The sequence below is a fragment of the Candoia aspera genome, chromosome 2, assembly GCF_035149785.1.
Source record: "Candoia aspera isolate rCanAsp1 chromosome 2, rCanAsp1.hap2, whole genome shotgun sequence".
NCBI classification, from domain to species: domain Eukaryota; kingdom Metazoa; phylum Chordata; class Lepidosauria; order Squamata; family Boidae; genus Candoia; species Candoia aspera.
This window is the reverse complement of record NC_086154.1, coordinates 179,278,724-179,299,729: the sequence shown is the minus strand read 5'-3', so window position 1 is coordinate 179,299,729 and position 21,006 is coordinate 179,278,724. Positions and strand designations below refer to the sequence as shown.

Sequence of the window (21,006 nt, the reverse complement as noted above, 5' to 3'; positions counted from 1 at the left end):
GGTATCAGACATTTCCAAAATATAAACCAGGGCAAAACACCCTGTACGTTTGCTCCTCAGGAGTTTCCACTCCATTGCCACCATTAAACAGAACATGCTACCACTGTTCAGAGAGTTGCTGTAGCTGGCTGTAGGACATAAGACTACCTTCTACTCCTCTGGAACAAACTGAGGACTGGTCCACAACTATGTGCCTACTTAGTTCCCCCTTGCTTGACCCCACTGTAAATGGTACCCACAGCTTGTCTTCCCTGCCCTTGACCACAACCATCTCCATCTTACAAGTTCTGGTTCAGCTTAGTAAAATCCAGTATTATGTTCAAGATCATCTGAAGAGGTTCACTTACAGTTTCCAAAGATTTGTTTGACAACAACCTCGGGCCAAGTCTTCCTGGTAGCATCTCATCCTGAAATCCCTATTGAGTTGAGGGAACTGACTACTTCACTTCCTAAAAAGTCTATAAAACATATTTTTTTTATAGATTTGTAACTCTTACTATAATTTTGTGTTAATTTGGGGGGGCTTTAACTCTTGTTTTATTGTATTATTGTAAATGACCATGAGACTTCGCTAGTTGGAAGGGTAATAAATTTAGAAAGAAATAAAGTCTCCATTTTGTCATCCATTATTTCTCAGCCCAATTCTTTTGGCTATACTCAACTAGCAACTGGAGCAGAAGCCATCCTTACAAACATTTATATTCAGTATGGTCAAGACACAAATAGTTCCCTGCTGCTGATATATAAAGGGTAACATTTTATGTAAGTTCTCTGTATACCTCAAAAGATGTATTCTTGTCAAATCTTGCACTTGTTTTAATAATGTCTGCTTTTATTCAGAGTTCTGTAATTGCTTGTGGCTAAAAGGTATATAGCTTATTTGTATTTCTGGAGCACACATGCAAAGTAATTAATTTCGATAACAATTAAGTTAAACAGAACTTAATTTGTATCATGATTTAAAATCCTGATGTTTAAAAGACTTAAAAAGATAAGTCACATGACAAGTTGCTATATCATAAGATATATCCTCATCCTGCAACATAGTATTTTATCATCACGTAGATTTTTTTCTTGATTAGATTCAGACATACACCAAAATTCTCCATCACAAACTGCTGTTTGCAAGGACAGACGTGAACCAAGAAAACATTACAGTCTATGTTTTAAATAGACTTCATTGGACGTAAAAGAGCATGAGTGCTCTTAGCAGCACTTAATTTCATCTTTGACCAAAAAAAAAAAGTTTACCAAGTGGTTACATACATTTCTCACACAATATTAGTAATAACTATGCCAGGATTTGTCTTACCTCCGTTCTACAGGAACAGGCAGGAGGTCCATTGAAAGAAACAGTTGAATTGGGGGGAAACAGGGAAATCATCAGTGCTATTTGCATTCTACTAAAAACCTATTCATATCTTTATGGATACAAATAAAGTTTGAAAGTATTCAATCACATTTTCCTTTTATTTATTAGCTCTCAGAAAACATACCCTGCAAATGCAGCCCAAAACAAATGCAACGATAATTTGATAAAATAGCCACAAAAAGCAGCCGAGGCCCCTTTGGAGCAGAAATGCATAAAATTAATTAGCCTAGTGATTGAAGCTGGAAGAGAGCAAAATATGATAATGGAAAAGAAATATTGAAAGGTTTTTTGAAGTATGACATACATGAAAAACCACCACATGGTTAAGATTTGCATGCAGGAATGGATTTTATTAAAATGTCCCCAGTGTGGTAAGACTGCAAATCACCATTCCATCATCTTTTATGAAAGCATCACATTAAAAAGAAATCAGACTAAGTTCATCATGATTTTCCATCCTCAAAGGGTTATGTACATGGGTCCTGGTGAATAAAGAACATTTTGGAGTTCTGTATGTTTTCCTTGAAGACCAACATACTCCCAACATAAATATTATACTCAAGACGATGATGGCTCACTGAGCTATTTCCGCATAGCCATTAGGGGATATTAATATAACTCTTCACCACCCTTGCTTCCTTCCTCTGGATGAATTTACAAAGTGGTCTTTAGGACAGTGTAATGAGGATGGCAGCAAACATGCAGGTAGCTAGAGCCATGCCGATATCTGAAATATAACGGGAAACAGCCAGGAACGAAATACATTCTTAAATCGTATTTACCCTGGCAGAAATTACAAGGAAGCTAAAGCCTTTCATATTCTATGAATTTCCTAAACATGAGTACAGTCTTAGGCTAGAGTTAAATGTCATCTAATCCTCCATGAGCAACTTTTTTTTCCTAATGCATACCTGAAACATTAATAGTTGCTGAAGCTTTTGCAGTGCCATAAGTCTCACTGTGCTTGTTAGTGGCTAGGCAGGTGAATAAACCTGGCCGGGTGACATAAACTTGCAGCCGTGAATCAATCATTCGGTCTTCTACTGTTTCCACTATGGATCCTGCTGACACCTAAAGTAAAAAGAGAAGTAGAGAAACCGAGAATGTGATATCCTGCATGGTCCAGGAGACAGAACATCAAGCAGGTCGTCTTCTAAGCAAATCATTCTCTCCAACCCCTCCCACCACACAACCCATTAAGGAACTATTTCAGCAGCTGAGGGATTCACAGGGCAATTTGATGCAGGTTCAGTTAGAATTAAGTTTGTCTAAATTCAGGAAGACTCACTGAAAACGGGGCATAATTTCAGCACATATGCAGTTACAGTAAAGCAAAATTGCCCATTCAAAATACAATCAAAGCATATCTACTCACTGATTATAGGGTAGGAATAACTGGAAGAGGTCGTTCTTAGGGCATTTATACACCACTACAAATATACAGTTATGTATCTATTTTATGAAATTTATGTCCCTTCTTCTCTGCAAGAATTTTAAGACTCTCCCCAATACATTGGTCTCTCAAGTTTAAAACAGCTTAACTGTCATTGTTAAGTAAAACCATTTTTTGATTATACAATGTCTTGCCTTGTTCATGGAAATGCATAGGAGGTCCAAGGCAATCACTTCCTTTGGAAGCCTCCTATGTTTCCCAGTGCTCTTGCACCTTTTTCCCTACCAGGAAAAAAAATCAGTAGGGAAAAAAGAATAGTTGTACATTGTTTTTTAATTGATAGTGCTAGTATATCAACCTTCCCACCCCCACCAATTCCATGAAGCCCCAAAACTATTATTACTACTATGGAGAAGGAGAAGAAGGAGCAACATCCAGGTTTGGTCTAGTGGATAAGCAGGGAGACACAAATTCTAATCTGGCCTTCAGCATGTAAGCAAGCTGGGTGACCCTCAGCCAGTCATGTTCTCCCAGCTCTAGGAAGAAAGCAATGGAAACCACTGCCAAGAAAACTTCATGGACTTTTCCATGTAGTCCCAGGAGTCAAGACTGACTTGAAAGCACACGTACACACACACACACACACACAAATAAAAATAAAAAACCACCACAACTCTCACAAATTTGCCAAATCTCATGAGAGTGTGGTGATCTTGCATGTGATGGCCAAAATCTAATAGGATTTCAGATATTTGTTTGTTTGTTGTAGTATTTATTTGGTCAATGACCAGCGAATAGATTTCAGATGAGAACATCAACAACTCACAAGAAATCTTAAGGGATTCAGTTTTTGAGCCTGGAGAAAGTGTGTCAGGAGTCTGAAATGGTTATTGAACCGTAATTTAAAAGCTCAAAACCAAATAATCTTGGGAAGTTGAGTTAATCAATAATCATAAAAGTTGTCTGTTTTGGATTTTTATCCCAAATTATAGAACTAAAATTCTCAAAGAGAGAATAACATTATTAAACAAGTTGTATAGCTTCATCCTATCCCTTACAGGATCACAAAAGACCCAATTCACATGAAATTTGTATCTTTTTCTAGATCCAGTGAAGCCAAGAAGTAATGTTGGCTTTAAGATTAAACACAATGATTTAAATTAAAATGTTTACTGGTGTTGAACATGTAACAAATAAACTAATATGGAAGTATTTTCCCTAAAAAAAAAGTCATTCCCCAAATACCTGATGGAATAAGAAAGAAGATGTAAGAAGGCCAATAATTCAGCACTTCTATTTAATGCCTTACCGACTGGCATGAGTACCTGGCATTATATATTAGGGGGATATGATTCCTATATTAATAAGTCTTTCATGCTAAAACTTCAAACAAAAAAAAATCAAAAGTTTGTCATTAAATGCCTATTATGTCAGTTAAATCCCAAGATGATTGAGTTGGTTTTTCCATTTCTGTTGAAACATTTCACTTCAGTCTGAGTAAAATATATAATCATCAAGTATCTTTCTGCAGAAATCATTTTGGATTTAGTGTGCTGAAATCATTCCTCCTGGTGTGCAGAAGTAATTTCCTCAGGGCATGAACTCAGATTTCCTTCAGTTCATCCAGGTGCTGTAATGTCTGAGCTAATGCAAAATTAAATAAGATTCCCAAATTCAACGTCTTTTCCACATGGAATTAATAGATTTCTCTGCAAAGAGCCCATTCATACACTTTCAGCTGGGCAAATGTGTATTTTTATGCTAGGGAGACAAGGGAGAAAGGAGAATTTTGTTTCAACAGACCTTTAGATCCTAGAGCATTTGGGAGCACATCTATTTATCTTTATTGGGGTTTTTTGTGTGTGTGATTTTTTAAATTATATTCTTAAGCTGTTGGTTTTTAAATTTAGAGATATGCATTTTGTATTGGTTTGCTCATATACATAGCCCAGAGTCACGTAGAATTGGTGTGGCCACAGAGGTACTGTAAGCTAAATAAACCAAAATAAATAAACTTGGTTAGCCACAATTAGCTTAAGCATGAGTTACTCAGTTAACTCAGTTTCCTGAATTGGCATGAAACAGTAAACATACTCTTACCCCACAAGGCTTGGTTCACACTAACCCTTTCGGGTTATGTTACACTTTCGGAGGCTTGGCCTGTACTTTTTTTTTCAAATACTTAAACATGTCTTTAAAAAGGAACTTAAAGGTTTGTCAGATCCTACATTGAACAACAAGCTTTATCAATTAAAGTATTGTGTAGCCTCATCAGGCTTTGTTGCTCAATTCTTTTTAAGTTTACTGTTTTACCGTCTCTGGGTTTTTTTGTATGCAGTAACAAGGCTGCATCTAAAACTTGAAGGAAGTTGATGAATGTATGCTATTCTGCTCTTAGTAAAGGCTTTTTATTAGAAGAAATATGAGAATCTGAAGGGTGCGTCAAAATAGTTCATCCTCTGCCTGGGCCACACAGTACAGAAAGCTTTCCTTGCCATATTCCCTGATAGAGCTGACAGAGAGTTGGAAAATAAGTTAGGGAAGATTGAAGATCGCTCCAGTTTACAGGCGGGCAATCTCTCATCAAAACCGCTTTAGGTAAAATAATCCTGGGCACAGCTGGTTTTAAAACAGCTTGAAAGAGAGTTTGATATTGCAGTTTGTCATTTGCTTTATGGAAACTAATAGAAAATTGCTGCAGAAAGCCTTTGGATCATTGTTAATAACTGTAGAGTATTTTTAGCTTTTCTGTGATGACAGTTTTTCTATCTGAAATCTGAGGCTGTCACTATACTTTCTCATATGCAGAAATTCCATGACTCATAGACAAAGAACTATTAAAATTCATGAAAAAGATTTAAGAAAGACTACACACACACACACACACACACTACATATTTATATCAGTTATATATCAGTTTCATTATCATAGCTCCCATACAAATGATATGGACTGTCCTTTTTTGATGGTGCCAGGGGCAGACTCTGAGTAAGAGACCCCCATTCTCTCCATGGCAGCATTTGCTCAACGTGCAAAACTGTAATGTGGTTTGGTTGCTTGTGGCTTAGCATGTGGTGCCAAACCATGAAAGTATTGTGGTTTATACAATAAACCATGTTGGAGTAAGCCATAATTTCACAGGATGAGTGAACCAAGTCAGTTAGTTGCAGTAGTACAGTGGTTCATCCATTAAGTGAAATTCATATGTTTTCCTGTCAACAGAGGATTAATGTTTTAAAATTACTAATGAAAATAAACAGAACTAGGAGATCGTAGAGTGTTTCAAAAACAAGAGCCATGTCAAAACTGAAGCTTATCACTCAAATCAGATTCAGAACTATTAAGTCATATAATTCAGCCACATCAGAAAGTATAATAAATTGCATTTTTATATAGCATCTCTGCTTTGCAAGAGCCTCCACCTTTTCCCTGCTGCTTTCATCCTGGTTTCAAAGCCCAAGTGAAATTAGTTAAAGAATTAAGCATCAGGGTTTAAGAACTGCAGAGACACTTACAGCTTTCCCATTTTCAAGCCATGTTATAGTAGGAGTTGGAATGCCTGTTGCTGTGCATTGCAGAGTTACCACAGAGCCAAAGCTGACATTATAGGATTCAGGAGCCTTCAGAATTCGAGCAAAAACTAAATGGAAAAAAAGCAAAAACATTAGCAAACCGAGGTCAGCTATTGGTGAAATATTCAGAATTTCCACTTTCCAAAATTCACAAAATAGTTGAAGACTGAACCAATCCAAACCACCCAATAGCTTTTGCGTGCAAAGAACACCTCAGGCATTTGGCTAAAAGTTCACTGTTGGATTAGGTTCTTTGAAAAGTAAAACAAAATTGTATTTCCCATCAGCATTGCTCCTTTATAGAGAGAACTGTGTCTACCCCACACTAGAAAGAAAGTATTTTTTGGGTATCACAGAAACCCAAATGCTCTTCTAAAAATCTCACTTCTGCAAATGAATTGTATAAATTATATGTTTCCATACCCTTGACTGCTTTGAATACTTCATTTTTCACACTAGGACATTGAATCGCTATTTGTGTCAATCACCTGGAAGGCCCAATCATAAATTGAATGATGCCAGTGGCCTAATAGCAGAGACACTTGCTATTGGAAATATCTCTGGGAAAGAATAATTGCCCCTGCTCTTGAAAGAAAAACAACCAAAGTTTGTGGGGGGTTATTTTCAGTTTATTTAACGCCTCTTCACTTGCAAAGGATAATAAGGTGTACCTCCATGGTCCACCCTGCACACACCCCTTCCTATCCTAAGGACTGTTTGAATTCCTTTTAAAATGGAAATTCCTCTGTTAGCTATTTAGTCTTTCAAAATTCCTTTATCAGACTTCATATGCAGTATGCTTTCCACAAGTGAATCCAAAGGAAACCTACGGAGACAGTAAGATCTACATGTCCCAACTTGGGGCTGTAGGGGGAGGGAGGCTTACAAATAACATTAAAACTGTTAATGTCCAGTGTCTATATAAAGCTGCTGTACTACAATGACACATTTTTCACATTTGAAAAATATATCGCAGCAAATTCCAAAAGGCAAGTTCATGCAAGGATAAGATCTATTCAAATTACCTTCCCTAGGAATTGTGTAAGGAAGTGCTTTCCATGCTAGTGCTGGATCTTATATAATGCATTTAAGGAGTTCAAATGTAGATTTAAGGTACATCCTACCTGTTGGCTTAGCTGTCAAGCACATCCAATGAATCTGTGCATCAGATAGAATAGACTCCAATTCAGGAAAAAGCACACCCTACTAAATCTGATTGTTTCTCAGATGCCATGGAAGTTTTTTTTTTTTACTGCATTTTCCCAGTGACTTCAAATAAATTAGAATCAAACGTTTATAACAAAGGAAACTCTCCTAAAAGTTATCAACTAAGAAAAATAAATTCAACTAAGTTCATCACGTAACAACAGCACAACCTTTAGAAAAAGTTCCTTTGGCTTAATTCTCCAGGCTGCATTGCTGGAAAGATCTGGAGTAGGAAGTATTACAGGAAAGGATCTGAAGTCTCAGATGGATTGGGAGGTTGCATTACTACATAGTAATTGCTGAGTGCCCAAGTTCTTACGTGGGGCATAAAGGACCAGGCTTATATTCTGGACACATTATGCAATGACCCAGCTACCTTGAGAAGTTCATAATGCTGGGACAGGTGAAAGGAAAGAGAAGAGGACAACCAGTAGCAACATACAGTAAATACACCTCATTACAGCAGTGATGGCTATATTGTGGGAGGTCAGGTGAGGGACAGTTCATCCTGGAGAAGATCTATCTATGTTAAGAGTCAACATCAGTTTGATGGAACGTATTCAATATATCCATCAGCAATCCACCACCAAATTTTAACACCCATTAACTGCTTGGTTAAGCCCTGTAAGCATCTTACATTTAAGAGAAGTTTGGAGGGAAAATATTTTAACAGACTAATTGGGGGGAGAGAGTGAAGGTCCATTAGATACAATAGTATATCATCATGGCAATTTATATCAGCTGTGTGATGACATCATTAAACAAACGATGTGTAATTTGAATCATTGTGCAAATGACACAAATTATATAATTTTTGTGATTTGCACGATGTCATTACACGAATGACAACGGACCAGATTTCATAGCGATCCAAGTGCAAAGTCCTTTGCACTGAGGTACGCTAAATCAAGATTTCACCATAGTTCTGATGGGCAGCTATAAAATAATTAAGTGTCTTACCACCTTGAAAAAGGACATTTGTATTAATAAATATGCATGGCTACACTGTAAGGTGATGGGGAGCCAATTTCTCTTTTCTCCTGGTATAATTTTAATGCATTGTTGTTGCAGGCCTCTAATTTCAAGCTACAATCCTAAATTGCTTGTTGTTATTCTGTAGCCAGGAACTGGAGTCTGTTAAAGCAATCTCCAGCTTCTCTATGATCTATTGCTACCACTTTTTGATTGAAGATGATCTCTTATTCAAGGTATGTTCCTGCCCCTCCACCCTCCACTCATGGCCTTCTGCCAGACTGTTCTCTGTTTTCTTTCTGCCTCACACAGACGGCACATCTACACATACCATTTAAGAATTTCCTGTCCTGAACTCATGCCAGCTTAAGTCTAAACTGGTTTAAGAAAATTATGTCTGGGCTGAGACACTTTGATAACAGCTTGCAAGGTATTCAATCAAGAGAGCAGGTTACCACGTCCTCCCATTGGACCATTCCTCTGCTGTTGTGCCCTCCTACCTTTCTCTTCTGGAAAAGCAATGGCCAATCGCCTTCCTTCTCATGACCAGGTTTTATTGGACAGATACACTTTTATGTCTCTGTGTTATGTGTGTTTATACACATACACACACACACACAGTTAAACTGAATGTATATACTGTATACAAAGTTAAAGCATCAATATGAACTTTATAATCCAAAGTTTCAAGGTAATTACATTACTAGAGGCCATGTTAAAATATTTTTCAGTTAAATGAGATCTTGGTTTTATTCTGCTGCATAAATGGATTCATTGGGAACAACTAGAACAACATTCCTGTCCATAGAAGTGAATGGTAGAAAAGAAAGGAGCAGTGGGAACCCGTATACATTTCTAGGCCCAGAAGTTACACCCAAAATGAACTCTGTCATAATGATAGAAACAAGCAGAACATTTCACTACTTTATACCTGGCTTTAGCATAGGAAGGCCTATATGAGAAGAATCCATTTCCTGTTGCTTGAAAGCTGATGGCACAGGCACTATTTATACATATATGGCATGGCTGTTGCCATTTTGTGTTGGTCCTTGTGCTGTTCTTGGTTATATCTAAATCTTCAGACCGTGAGGATCTGTACTGTGTTCTAGCTCATATGGTCATATACAATGCTGCTGGTGACCCCCATTTCCATTGTGGGTGAGTCAAATCAGGTACATTATTCATCCAGATGGTTGGAAGATTTAAACCATCCTTTGCTGAGCTGAATGAAGCCTTTCTAATATGATAGACTAAAACTCCCAGAATTTCCCCGCAGCATGATTGAAGGCCATGCTGGCTGAGACTTCTGGTGTTAAAGTCCAACAGCTCTGGAAGACATCCAGTTAAGAAAGGCTAATCTAAGTGTTCCTGGAAGCAGTACTAGACCAAATCCAGATCTGATATCAGCCCTGTCGTTCTAAATAATTTGTCATGTGTATCCAAATATACGCACACACATATGCATACACAAATAATCTTGGAAGGGCCATAAATACTATCCCATGGGAAGCAATGTTATGAGATAAATTCCCAAATGGATGTCTTCAGAACATTTATTCAGAATTCCCCATCACCATGACCTCCTGTGCAGACAGGCGAACAAACCCTCAGTAAGAAATCATTCTTTGAATAGATTTGCTTATTAGTTTCTATTCATTCATGGATTCATAGCCAGTCTCTTGGCTTCAGAGGCATCCTTTTTTGTCTTGAATGTTTCCTCCAAAGTATGTTTGCAGTATGGGTACTGGATGAACGCAGATTCTGTATATGATTGATCACATGATCTTATGGATCACTCACCTTCCACTTCCAGAATTACAGGTTTGGAGTAGGCTGCCCCGAGGCTGTTCTTTGCCACACAGCGATAGTGACCACCATCTTCCCTCTGCACATTATGAATCCTTAAACTGCCCGATTCAAGAATAGCAATCCGAGAATTTTCCTGCCACAAAATATAGAGCTTCAAGTGAAATGAGGGAGAACATATCTTATGACACAGATGAAGGATATATTTATTTATTTATCTGATAAATATCCCTGTTTCATTTGTATAATTTGAGGCAGCATACATAATGCTCTCTCCTATTTTCCCCACAACAGCCACCCTGTGAAATGGTTTGAGCTGAGAGACAGTGACTGGATCAAAGTCACCCACCCAGTTTTCATACCTAAGGTTGGACTAGAATTCACAGGCTCTAGGTTTCTGGCTCTCGGTTTCTTTAATCACTCATCCTCTGTATGGAATACCAACTAATATAGTAATTTGTTCTCAGACCAATTCTGCAAAAAATTCAGGTTATAATTAAATACCTACTCACCTTTATGACATTTTCTCCTTTGATCCAGGAAACTGAAGGCTTGGGATTCCCCATTGTAGTGCATGGAAAAACAGCTTTTAATCCTTCAATGATTTTCAGATTTGAAGGTGGACGGGTTATTTTGGGTTCTACAATTTTCAAGATCAAAATGAAATGAAGCCTAGAGTCACATATGCTAAGGTCACATTACTGTCACAGGACAATGGGTCCATTTGTGTCATCAATATCCATCCTCTCTTCTTACAGAGAGTGGAAGAATAATAGACTTGCCACCTCCCAAACACCTATAAGGAGAGGGGGGAAGGCTTTTCAAAGGAGAGTAGAAGCAGGGAGCTCACACTATGTCCACGTTTGGAGGAAAGTATATGTAGGGAGGTCATGGAAATTCAGAAAAGGCTAGCTCAGATTGCAAGTCTGATATTATGAGGAAAGACTTATGGACTGGTGGAGAAAAAACAATCAGTATTTCTACTGCTCAAAAAACTCAAGCTGGTAGTGATTTCTCAAATAAAGACATTATGGTAGAACTGCAAATAGAATGTAAAATAAAACTTGATTTTTTTTCCCCCTGAATATTTAACAGAGAGTTTAAATCTTGCTCTGAAGCCCATTCTTACATTGCCTGGGTCTTCAGGAGCATTCCCAGTTTAAACTGCTGGTGCTGACCTTCTAGGCCATGTACTTGAAAAACTTGATTACAGTTCATGTTTCTGTGTGCTGAGCTCAATCATGCCATCAGGATCTCTTAATTTTTCTTTGTTAGGATGGCCACCTTACACTTCAGAGCTTTCTCCCATCTTGCTCCTACTCTATGGGATCAATTCTCCCCTTGAGCTATACTTGGAATCCAATCTCCTAAAATTTAAATATAATTCCTTTTTTTAAGGATCTTTATGAAGCTGGAGAAACTTCATTAGTACCAGTACTTGATACCAATTGAAATGCAGTAGATCTAGGATTAGATAAATTCGATTATTGTATCATTTTATTGTTGGTATTGGTTCATGCTATATCGTTAATTTATTGTTTTGCTTGTACAGTGCTTAAATGTGAATTCATACAGAATAAAAATACTAATACTAAAATAAAATATTGCCTTGTTTTCTAGCTCACTTGAACTTTAACTGACTTTTAATTCAGCAAAAGGATAAGCATACTTACTCATTTTCACCTGTAACGCCCCACAGCTTTCTGCTTCTATTCCTATACCATTGTTTGCAGTGCAGCAATATATTCCATCATCACTGTCTTCCACACTCAGAATAGTTAGGAGTTGCCCATTTTCTCGAATGGCATATCGTGTATCAAAAAACCTGAGAACATATTAAGATGCATCAAGGAAGAGTTTATTTAAAATGTTATACAATCTTAAAACTAAATTTATTCAAAGCTATTAACTAGACCAGCCTTTTCCAACTTGCACCAAGACAGTGATAATGCGATATATAGCAATGGTGAATTCTTCCTTGGGTGAGGAGGTTGTTCCTTCACCTCTTAAGGAGGCCTTGGTGCACCCCCTCCTCGAGAAACCATTGCTGGACCCACCATACTGGACAATTTTCATCCAGTATCTAACCTCCCCTTTTTAGGGAAAGTTATAGAGAAGGTGATCATGCAACAGCTTCTAAGGATCCTGGATGAAATGGATTATCTGGGCCCCTTTCGGTCAGGATTCAGGCCTGGGTATGGGACTGAAATGGCATTGGTCACAGTTTTAGATGATCTCTGGCAAGAGCTGAATGGGGATAGTGCATCCATCCTTGCTCTGCTTGACCTCTCAGCAGCCTTTGATACCATCGACCATGGTATTCTTCTGGACCAGCTCCATGGGTTGGGGGTGGACAGCGCTGTGTTGTGCTCGTGTTCCTCCTTTCTCTGGGGTTGATAACAGTTGGTGGTGATTGTGGGAGGGGGAGATCCCACCCTTGGCCCCTACTATGTGGGGTGCCACAGGGTTTGGTGCTTTCTCCTCTCCTATATAACATCTACACGAAGCTGCTGGGTGCACTCGTCTGTTGCCATGGGGTAAGGTATCATCAGTATGCTGATGATACCCAATTATACATTTCTGCCCCTGGTATATTAAGCAATGCTGTTGATGTTTTATCACAGTGCCTAGACACTGTGGGGGTCTGGATGGGGAACAGCAGGCTTCAACTGAACCCTGGCAAGATTGAGTGGCTCTGGGTTTTTGAGCCTGCCGGTCCTTTATCTATACAATCTTTGGTACTGGATGGGATTGCACTGCCCCAGACAGACCTGAGGTGCAACTTGGGTGCCCACCTAGACTCACGATTTCTGCTCAAAGAGCAGTTGGCAGTCATGGCTATGAGGGCTTTTGCACAACTTTGTGTTGTGTGCCAGTTGTGCCCATTCCTCTATTGGGAGGCTCTGCTAACAGTCACTTGTGCCCTGGTCACCTCCCAGTTGGACTATTCTAATGTGCTCTACATGTGGCTGCCCTTGAAGAGTATCCAGAAGCTTCAGCTGGTGCAGAAAGTGGTGGCGCAGGCAGTTATGCTTGTCCCTAGAAGGACACACATTACACCTCTGCTCCTCAAGCTGCATTGGTTACCAGTTCACTTCTGGGTCCAATTCAAGGTGCTGGTTTTGACCTTTAAAGCCTTCATAGTGTGGGGCCAGATTATGTAAGGGATCGCCTCTTCCTGATTATATCTGCCCATCCCATCAGATCCAGCAGGAGAGGTATGTTGCGGGTCCCATCTACTAAGGATTTACATCTGGTGGGATGCAGGAGATGGGCCTTTTCTGCCATGGCACCCACTCTGTAGAACATCATCCTCCCCACCCACTGAAGTGAGATTGGCCCCTTCTCTGCCATCCTTCTGGATATCCCTCAAAACTTGGCTGTGTCAACAGGCCTAGAGGTCTCAAGCAAACGGTGATTTGCTGAGGTGGCTCCACTGTTCATAATATCCAGTGCTCTCGCCTAGCCTTTTTTAATAATAACATCACTGTTTTCAATGGTAGTGTATATTATTATTTTACATTTGTTAAAATAATATTGTTATTTTATGGTTTTATTGTATGCTACCTAGAGCCATGTTCTGTGAGATGGGCAGCCATATAAATATGATTTATAAATAAATAAAATAAAAACAAATTTTGTAAATTAATAAATAAGTTACAAGAGGTGAAGCCCAACACATCTAGAGGGCAACAGATGTGTTGGGAAGGATAAAATAAAACTCTTTATGAAATGATCAGGATAGGTTATGTTTCTTAGTTCTTCATAGGCACACACACACACAGAGTGCTAATGCTATACCTGCTAAACACATGGTTTGCTTGCAGAAGGCCCCAAGTTCAGTGGTGGTATTTGCAGGTAAAACTAGGGAGAAAAGTATCTGACATCTTAAGAGCTGCTGGTCAATGTAGATAATATTGTGTTCTTAATCTGAATTTGCTGCCAGTGTATATCAGCCAAAAAGCTGTGATAATCTACAGTTTCATATGAGTTTAAATTACACTTGTCAGCAAATTATCTGGAAATAGAAGCAAAATTCATTTGGCTCACATTCCAATATGAACTACCCTAACTTGCATTTCCTGAACTAATATACAATCTCAAATTCAATTATCCTTTGCTTTTCTCATTTTTCCACATTACATGACAGTTCTCTGGTCCACAGATAATAACAAAATGTATAATTTAGAGAATATCATAGACAAAGACATGAAAATAGGACAATGTTACAAATATATCTATATATAGGGGAGATGACCAAGGGCTGGCAAATACATTTATTCTCAGGGGAAACTGCATACAAATTGCATACACGTTTAATGCTGTCCTTAAAGAATCGCAAATGTTCCAGTGGAATGGAAAAAATTGTGCTTGAACAAATGGTAACAGAAAAAACAGCCAGATTTTTCCATCCCTAGAGTTTATCACATTCAATTACATTTGTCAGTCTTGCAAGCTAGTCCAGACAAGAAGCACACCTGGAAGTACTAGCTCTAACTTTATTGTAAGGTTACATTGACAGAATCTTGCAAGTCTGAGTGTACATCTCTCCCCCTTTGCCTTTACAGTCCAAGAAACTAGGGAGGGTCCCTTCTGAGACATTTGTCACACCCACATTACTTCTGTGGGCTAAGCTGTCACTTATTTGACCATTGTCTAGTCCAGTGCTTCTCAACCTTAGCAACTTAAGGTGTGTAGACTTCAATTCCCAGAAAAGCTGGCTGGGTAATTCTGGGAGTTGAAGTCCACACACCTTAAAGCTGCTAAGGTTGAGAAACGCTGCTCTAGTCTGCAGCTCTTCTCCTGTCTTCCATGGTCATTCCCACATACCGTTACACATTTGATATTTATCATAAACCTATAAAAGTAATGCAGTGGCGCTGCGGGTTAAACCACTGAGCTGCTGAGCTTGCCGATCGGAAGGTCGGCGGTTCGAATCCGCGTGACGGGGTGAGCTCCTGTTGCTAGTCCCAGCTCCTGCCAACCTAGCAGTTTGAAAACATGCAAATGTGAGTAGATTAACAGGTACCGCTTTGGCGGGCAGGTAACGGCGTTCCGTTTAGTCATGCCGGCCACATGACCACGGAAGTGTCTACGGACAAACGCCGGCTCTTCGGCTTTGAAACGGAGATGAGCACCGCCCCCTAGAGTCGGACACGACTGGACTTAATGTCAAGGGAAACCTTTACCTTTACTATAAAAGTAATGCATGAATTAACTTATAGCATGCTGCACCAGTGAATAGAATAAAGATGGGGTGTAATATTTTGGGTAGAGACCAATATCGATATTTTCTGAGAATACTCACACCCCATGGTCTTTTGTACATTCAGTTCATACCTGATAGGAATGTTATTACGTGTCCAGATAATTTCTGCCTGGGGAAAAGACTTTACGACACACACAAACGTGGCTGCCTCTTCAACCAGCGCATCCACTGTCTCAAGAGGAGTGGTGATAATCGGTGCTGTGACCAAAAAAAGATGACAAAGACGGCTTAACAAAGTGAATACATCTCATAATAGACCCTAGAGCTTGATCAAACAAATCTTCACAAATCCAAACCCAATTACACCAGAATGAAAATAGTCAAACTATAGAGCAAAAACATGCAAATAAATGCATTTTATTCATACATTATCTTGTTCTCTCATTATAGAGCCTGGCAAGGATTCTTAGCTTTGCCACAGCCCTGCTGAGTACTCAAGGCATCTTTGTGAGCATTATCTCTCCATGATCCTTGTAATCTCTGGACATTAAGAGGCCTTTTTAAAGATGGCCTCATTTTCTGAGACTACTTCCTGGAGGTATAAAGGGGATCTTCCCCTGTGTGGTTCCCCAGCTATGAAACACACTCCTTGGGAACTGCACTCTTCCCCAGTTCTTTCTGTTCTTCAAAAGGAAACCAGACCCTCCTTGTAGCTTAGCCTTTTCAGTGTGAATTAGTTTCAGCAATGGTTTCAAACCCTATTTTAAATGTTGTAACTATTTGTGTAATTTTAAAAAAAAATTACAAGCCACCTTGAACGCTTTGTGGATGGGAAGGCAGGATACAAACCATGTAAGTAAATAAAATTCCAAAAGCTCTATTGCTTCTCAGGAATACAGTAGACTCTCGGTTATCCGGAATTCAAGCAACCGGCGCTCTCATGCAACCAGCACAAAAATCGAACCTGAAAAAACCAGCACTCTCAAGCAACCAGAAAAAACCCAGCACTCTCAAGCAACTGGCAAAAAAATCTATCTCTCTGCTGCCATCTAGTGGGTATTAGGGTTGAATAGTAACTCTCAAGCAACCAGAAACTACATTTATCTGGCATCTACCAATCCCCATGGGTGCCGGTTAACTGAGAGTCTACTGTATCATTTTTGTAACAGCAAAGACTGAGGTCAGGAAAAATCACCTTTGGTATGATTTAGCTTCATGACAGATGTCAACAATCATAGTTTGCTACGTTATGACGACCAAATCTAGATCCAAGGGGAGGCCATCGATGCTCCCAATCTGACACAGCCAAAGAAGCTGGTAGTGCCAAGCAAAGTAATGAGAACACAAATACTACAAATACCTCCCTTAGCACAAACTGTTCGAAAAGGTACAAGAAAGGCCTTTTATCTTTCTTCAATATTTATATAAGCAAGGAGAAAAAGTGCCTGGCAACTTTAATTCTACAGCACATACCTAATTTCTTTATCACTGGAAGCTTTGCATATATTACGTATTACATTAGCAGAAATAAATGTAACTCTGCTTAGGCAGGTTGGCCAGGATAGTCTTGAAAATATGTGTAAATATTTTCGTATCACCTAATTGTGTTTGATGGATATCTAAACAGTAACTTTTATAAATTCTTTTGTTCTTAGTGGGGAAAAAGGCATACTTCAAACAACTGCTGTAAGAAAAGAATCCAGTTCGTTACAAGGTATCGATCGTTGTCACTGTATTATTTGGAATTTTTTCAGACGCACACTGATGGGCATACTGTGAGTAGAGAAGAGAATCCCCTGAAATTCATAATATTGCAAAATGCTGCCCTTCTTTTATCACTCTTCCCCTGTAGGTGCAGTTCCTAGTACTGAAGGCCAGCATGGGACTGAAGAAGCTCAGCAACTGGAGATGTTGGAGAAGACTGTGGTGGATAAATTACAAAGGACCATCATTACAAAGAATAAGTAAAGTGAGTTTATGCTAAGGATCTAAAACTGTGTTTGCTAGAGAGAGCCAGGAATGGATAAGATATATCAAGGAAGGTTAACCAGACAGCTAATGGCCTCAGGCATATTTTGTAGATCTACATTTTGGCTGCAGGTACTCAGTCTTGCTAACAATGCTGTGAAAGTACATAAAGATCCAATCTGGAAGTTGAATTTGGCCCGTTCATAAAGTGGATTGGCCAAGCTTCTCCAGCTTTGAGTATAACTCATAAAAGCAGAATCCTCCTCCCACAGCTCCAATTTCTCCCTCAGAAGGAGAATGGAGGAAGCCTCTTCTCAGACCCTGTCAACAGCAAAAGGAAAGAGGGAATAGCAGAAAGCAAGGGGGTTCCCTCTTCCTGGCACCACCAAAGCATTAGTATTTGCTGCCACACAGGTACCAAAGCTGCCCCAGCAGATACAGCAGAAGCCACGGAGGAGAGGGTTCACAGAAAGGTCAGGGGGAGGAACGCATTGCTGTTTGTCTCCTTGCTGGTATCATCAGGTACATGATATAACTCAAACTGTATTCAAAAGCAGGGTTGAAATTAATGGGGGTATTTTCTGATTCATTTACTTGTGGGGAGGGGGGGAAGTTGTAGCTTGAGGAACCCATGTCTAAACTAGAGAAGTATTTCACTATACCAACTAATCTTTTTTTAAATCCCTTTTGATTTCAGAAGGTAAATTAAAGAAAACTCTGGAATTGTATGTGGAAATTTAATACCTATCATAGCAAATCTGATTTAGGAGGTGCGTGGGTTCTATATATGTAAATTATTGAAGGGTTGTTTGGAATTCATATATATTTTCACTGCATCTGATTTTACTTCAGTTTCTGTGTTTGGTTTGCATTTTCTTGAAGTCTACATGACCATTTGTAAATAAAATCTCCCCGATCTAATTTGATCTGAGGTGTATACCATCACGGCCAGGTTTTCTGGTTACTTGGGAGACAGATTATACAGTGCAAAAAGTTCATGCAGTTCCTATCATATTCCATGGAATCCAATATTCCCGGTAAGTGAAGTTTTAAGGGAAGCTATCGCTGAACCCAACAGGTGGAAAAATATTACTCTTAAATACACTTGTGTCTTCTAGTACTTCAATTATTCCTGATGTTATTATGCTTTCTCAAGTAAAAAAAAAATCCAATGGGTTATCAATTTGCAGGATAATACCTCCATGTAAAGAGAAAGAATAAGGATAATCAGTGTTACAGTTATTTCTTCTCTTTTGTACATAAGGAATGACAAGTCCTCTGTCATCAGCTTTTGTGGGTATGACAATTATTTGGAAACAAATGTTTTACACGTGTGATTCAGCCTATTTATCAAACTGTAGACAGCCCCACAGAGTTGATTTGCCTACATAAGTTTAGTGCCAGTATTTTAATTAACTACAAATCCTTCCTTGGAATACCGTTTTTTTATGTCTTTTATCCACCATGTATTTCATGTGCAAAGTCATTTATAAGTATTCCTCCTAAGTAGGACAGAAAGGTGATTGCAAAACTTAGAGCACAGGAACCATACAGCAAGTTAAGTACTTGTAACTAACTTCCCTTTTATCCTGTGAGTTAGATCTTGTTCACTGAAACGCAGCCTTATTGGCTTCCATCAAGAACTGATTTGAAGATTTCCCTTTCTGGTCTATGGTCAATCAAAATTTCAGATTTAAATTTCTGAAATTTAAAATTTCTGAAATTCAAAATTTCAAATTTCAAACTACAGAGCAAGGAGGTTCCTAAATTTCTCTTTGATGAGAGGGAAAGCAGTTTGATAGAAGGCAGAGCAAAGAAAGAATTAAGCAGTATTTATTCATCACTCTTATTTCAGCTTCCTTAAATTTCTTACAAACAAACAAAAAATGCCAGTAGGAAGAATCACAACATACCAAATATATAGTTTGGACCTTAGATGTATGTCTACTGAAAGCATCCATTAATAAAACTGCTTTTAATCTTTGAATTCTAGCACAGATATATTATTTACTTATTTGTTTTATCACATTTCTACCCTGCCTTTCCTCTGGGAGCTCATGGTAGCATACAGAACTCCCTCCTCCAGCTTTCCCCTCTATCAACTCTATGAGGTAGGTTGCGTTGAAAAAGAGTGATTGACCCAAAGTGAGTTCTCACGGCCCTGGGTAGACTTGAACCTGGCTCTTTCTAATCCCAGTCCAACACCTTACAAGTTCCATTGAAATAAGATGGAATTCATCTTTTAATTGTTGCCATTACTGTAACCAGTTTTTTTTATCTGTGACTATTAAATCTACATATAGATGATGGGAATGTTTCTCCATCTAAGTACCTATATAGAGAAGAGGCATATCTTTCTGAGTCACTGTCATTTGGTCCCAAGCACCTGCAAATATATTCCGTCACATTTCAGTATTCCATTCTTAAAGAAAATCCAGAAAAAGGAATTTCAGTATGGATTTGCCTGTTTTCTTTTGCAACAAACATTTCTTAACATACTTACTGGCCAAGTACAACTTCTGATCTGGGTCTAGAGTTGAAAAATGCAGCAGAGTATTTGAGAAGTGGAGAAGCCAGTTAATAATTACAACTACAAACTGGATACCACTTTATTTGGGAGTAAATTCCAGCAAGACTTCCTGCTCAGTTGATCTGTAGAGGAGCTTGCTGTGGGGCTGCGTTCCCATACACCCTCACCTGGGAGTCAGCAACGAGACCTTAATGGGCCTTCCTTGCAAGCAACTATGCACAGAGCTACTGTCTAAATTCTAATCTGAACATTAATCAAGGAGATATACATTATGTCACTTCGTACAAGAATCTGCCTCACTCAAATTCCTCAAGCATCTCTATATCTATGCACGTTTAGTCCCAACTGTGTTAAGCGGATTTATTCCCAAGTAAACATTCAAGATTGCTAGCTATTTATTCTTGGAAAACTGTTTTCGATACATACTATAAACAAAAAACCTACAGAGAGAAATTCCTTGCCCATCAGAGCACAAGTCATCGTGATGCGTACAAACAAGAGGAACTCAGTCTTTCCACGGTGATTCTCCAAAGGCAATTACAGATGCACTCGCAGGCAAAAGAAGCTCTTTTATATGAATCCCAGGGGCTTATATGTTCATCCCAGAGCCTGGGCTGCCCCAGGATCAAAAATAAATATATAACCAGCGGCAAAGCAAAGAGATGACCAATTATTTACACCAACCTTTAGGGAGCTTCTCTGCCAAGCTGAAGGCTACCAGGGTGAAGATCTGTATGAGTGGAATGTTGAGCCAATCTTTCATGATTTATCCAGAGACGGTTGAGGGAGAAGGTTTGTCCCCTTTAGCCAAAGATAGGCATTTTCCTTCTTGGCTGCTCAGTTTTAAAGCATGGTTTGTTGCAAAGTTCTGCTCAGACACTGACTCGTGGGTTCTAAGTATAATCAGGAATCGTCAGACTTGGCTGCAGTGATGGACATGGCCAGCTGGTGTGCTTCAACGTCAGTCAGCATCAAAA

General features: G+C 39.0%; 1 protein-coding gene across 1 annotated transcript in view; it reads right to left on the bottom strand.

Moving 5' to 3' along the window:
- The window catches only part of MUSK (muscle associated receptor tyrosine kinase), a 44,519-nt gene extending 23,715 nt beyond the window's left edge, over positions 1-20,804 (bottom strand). The window contains 7 exon segments of the mRNA XM_063296694.1: positions 2,284-2,443; positions 6,282-6,406; positions 10,317-10,458; positions 10,835-10,962; positions 11,996-12,147; positions 15,663-15,789; positions 20,714-20,804. Coding sequence (XP_063152764.1) covers positions 2,284-2,443; positions 6,282-6,406; positions 10,317-10,458; positions 10,835-10,962; positions 11,996-12,147; positions 15,663-15,789; positions 20,714-20,792 — 913 coding nt within the window. The 5' untranslated portion in view covers positions 20,793-20,804.
- Positions 20,805-21,006: the final 202 nt, after the last annotated feature.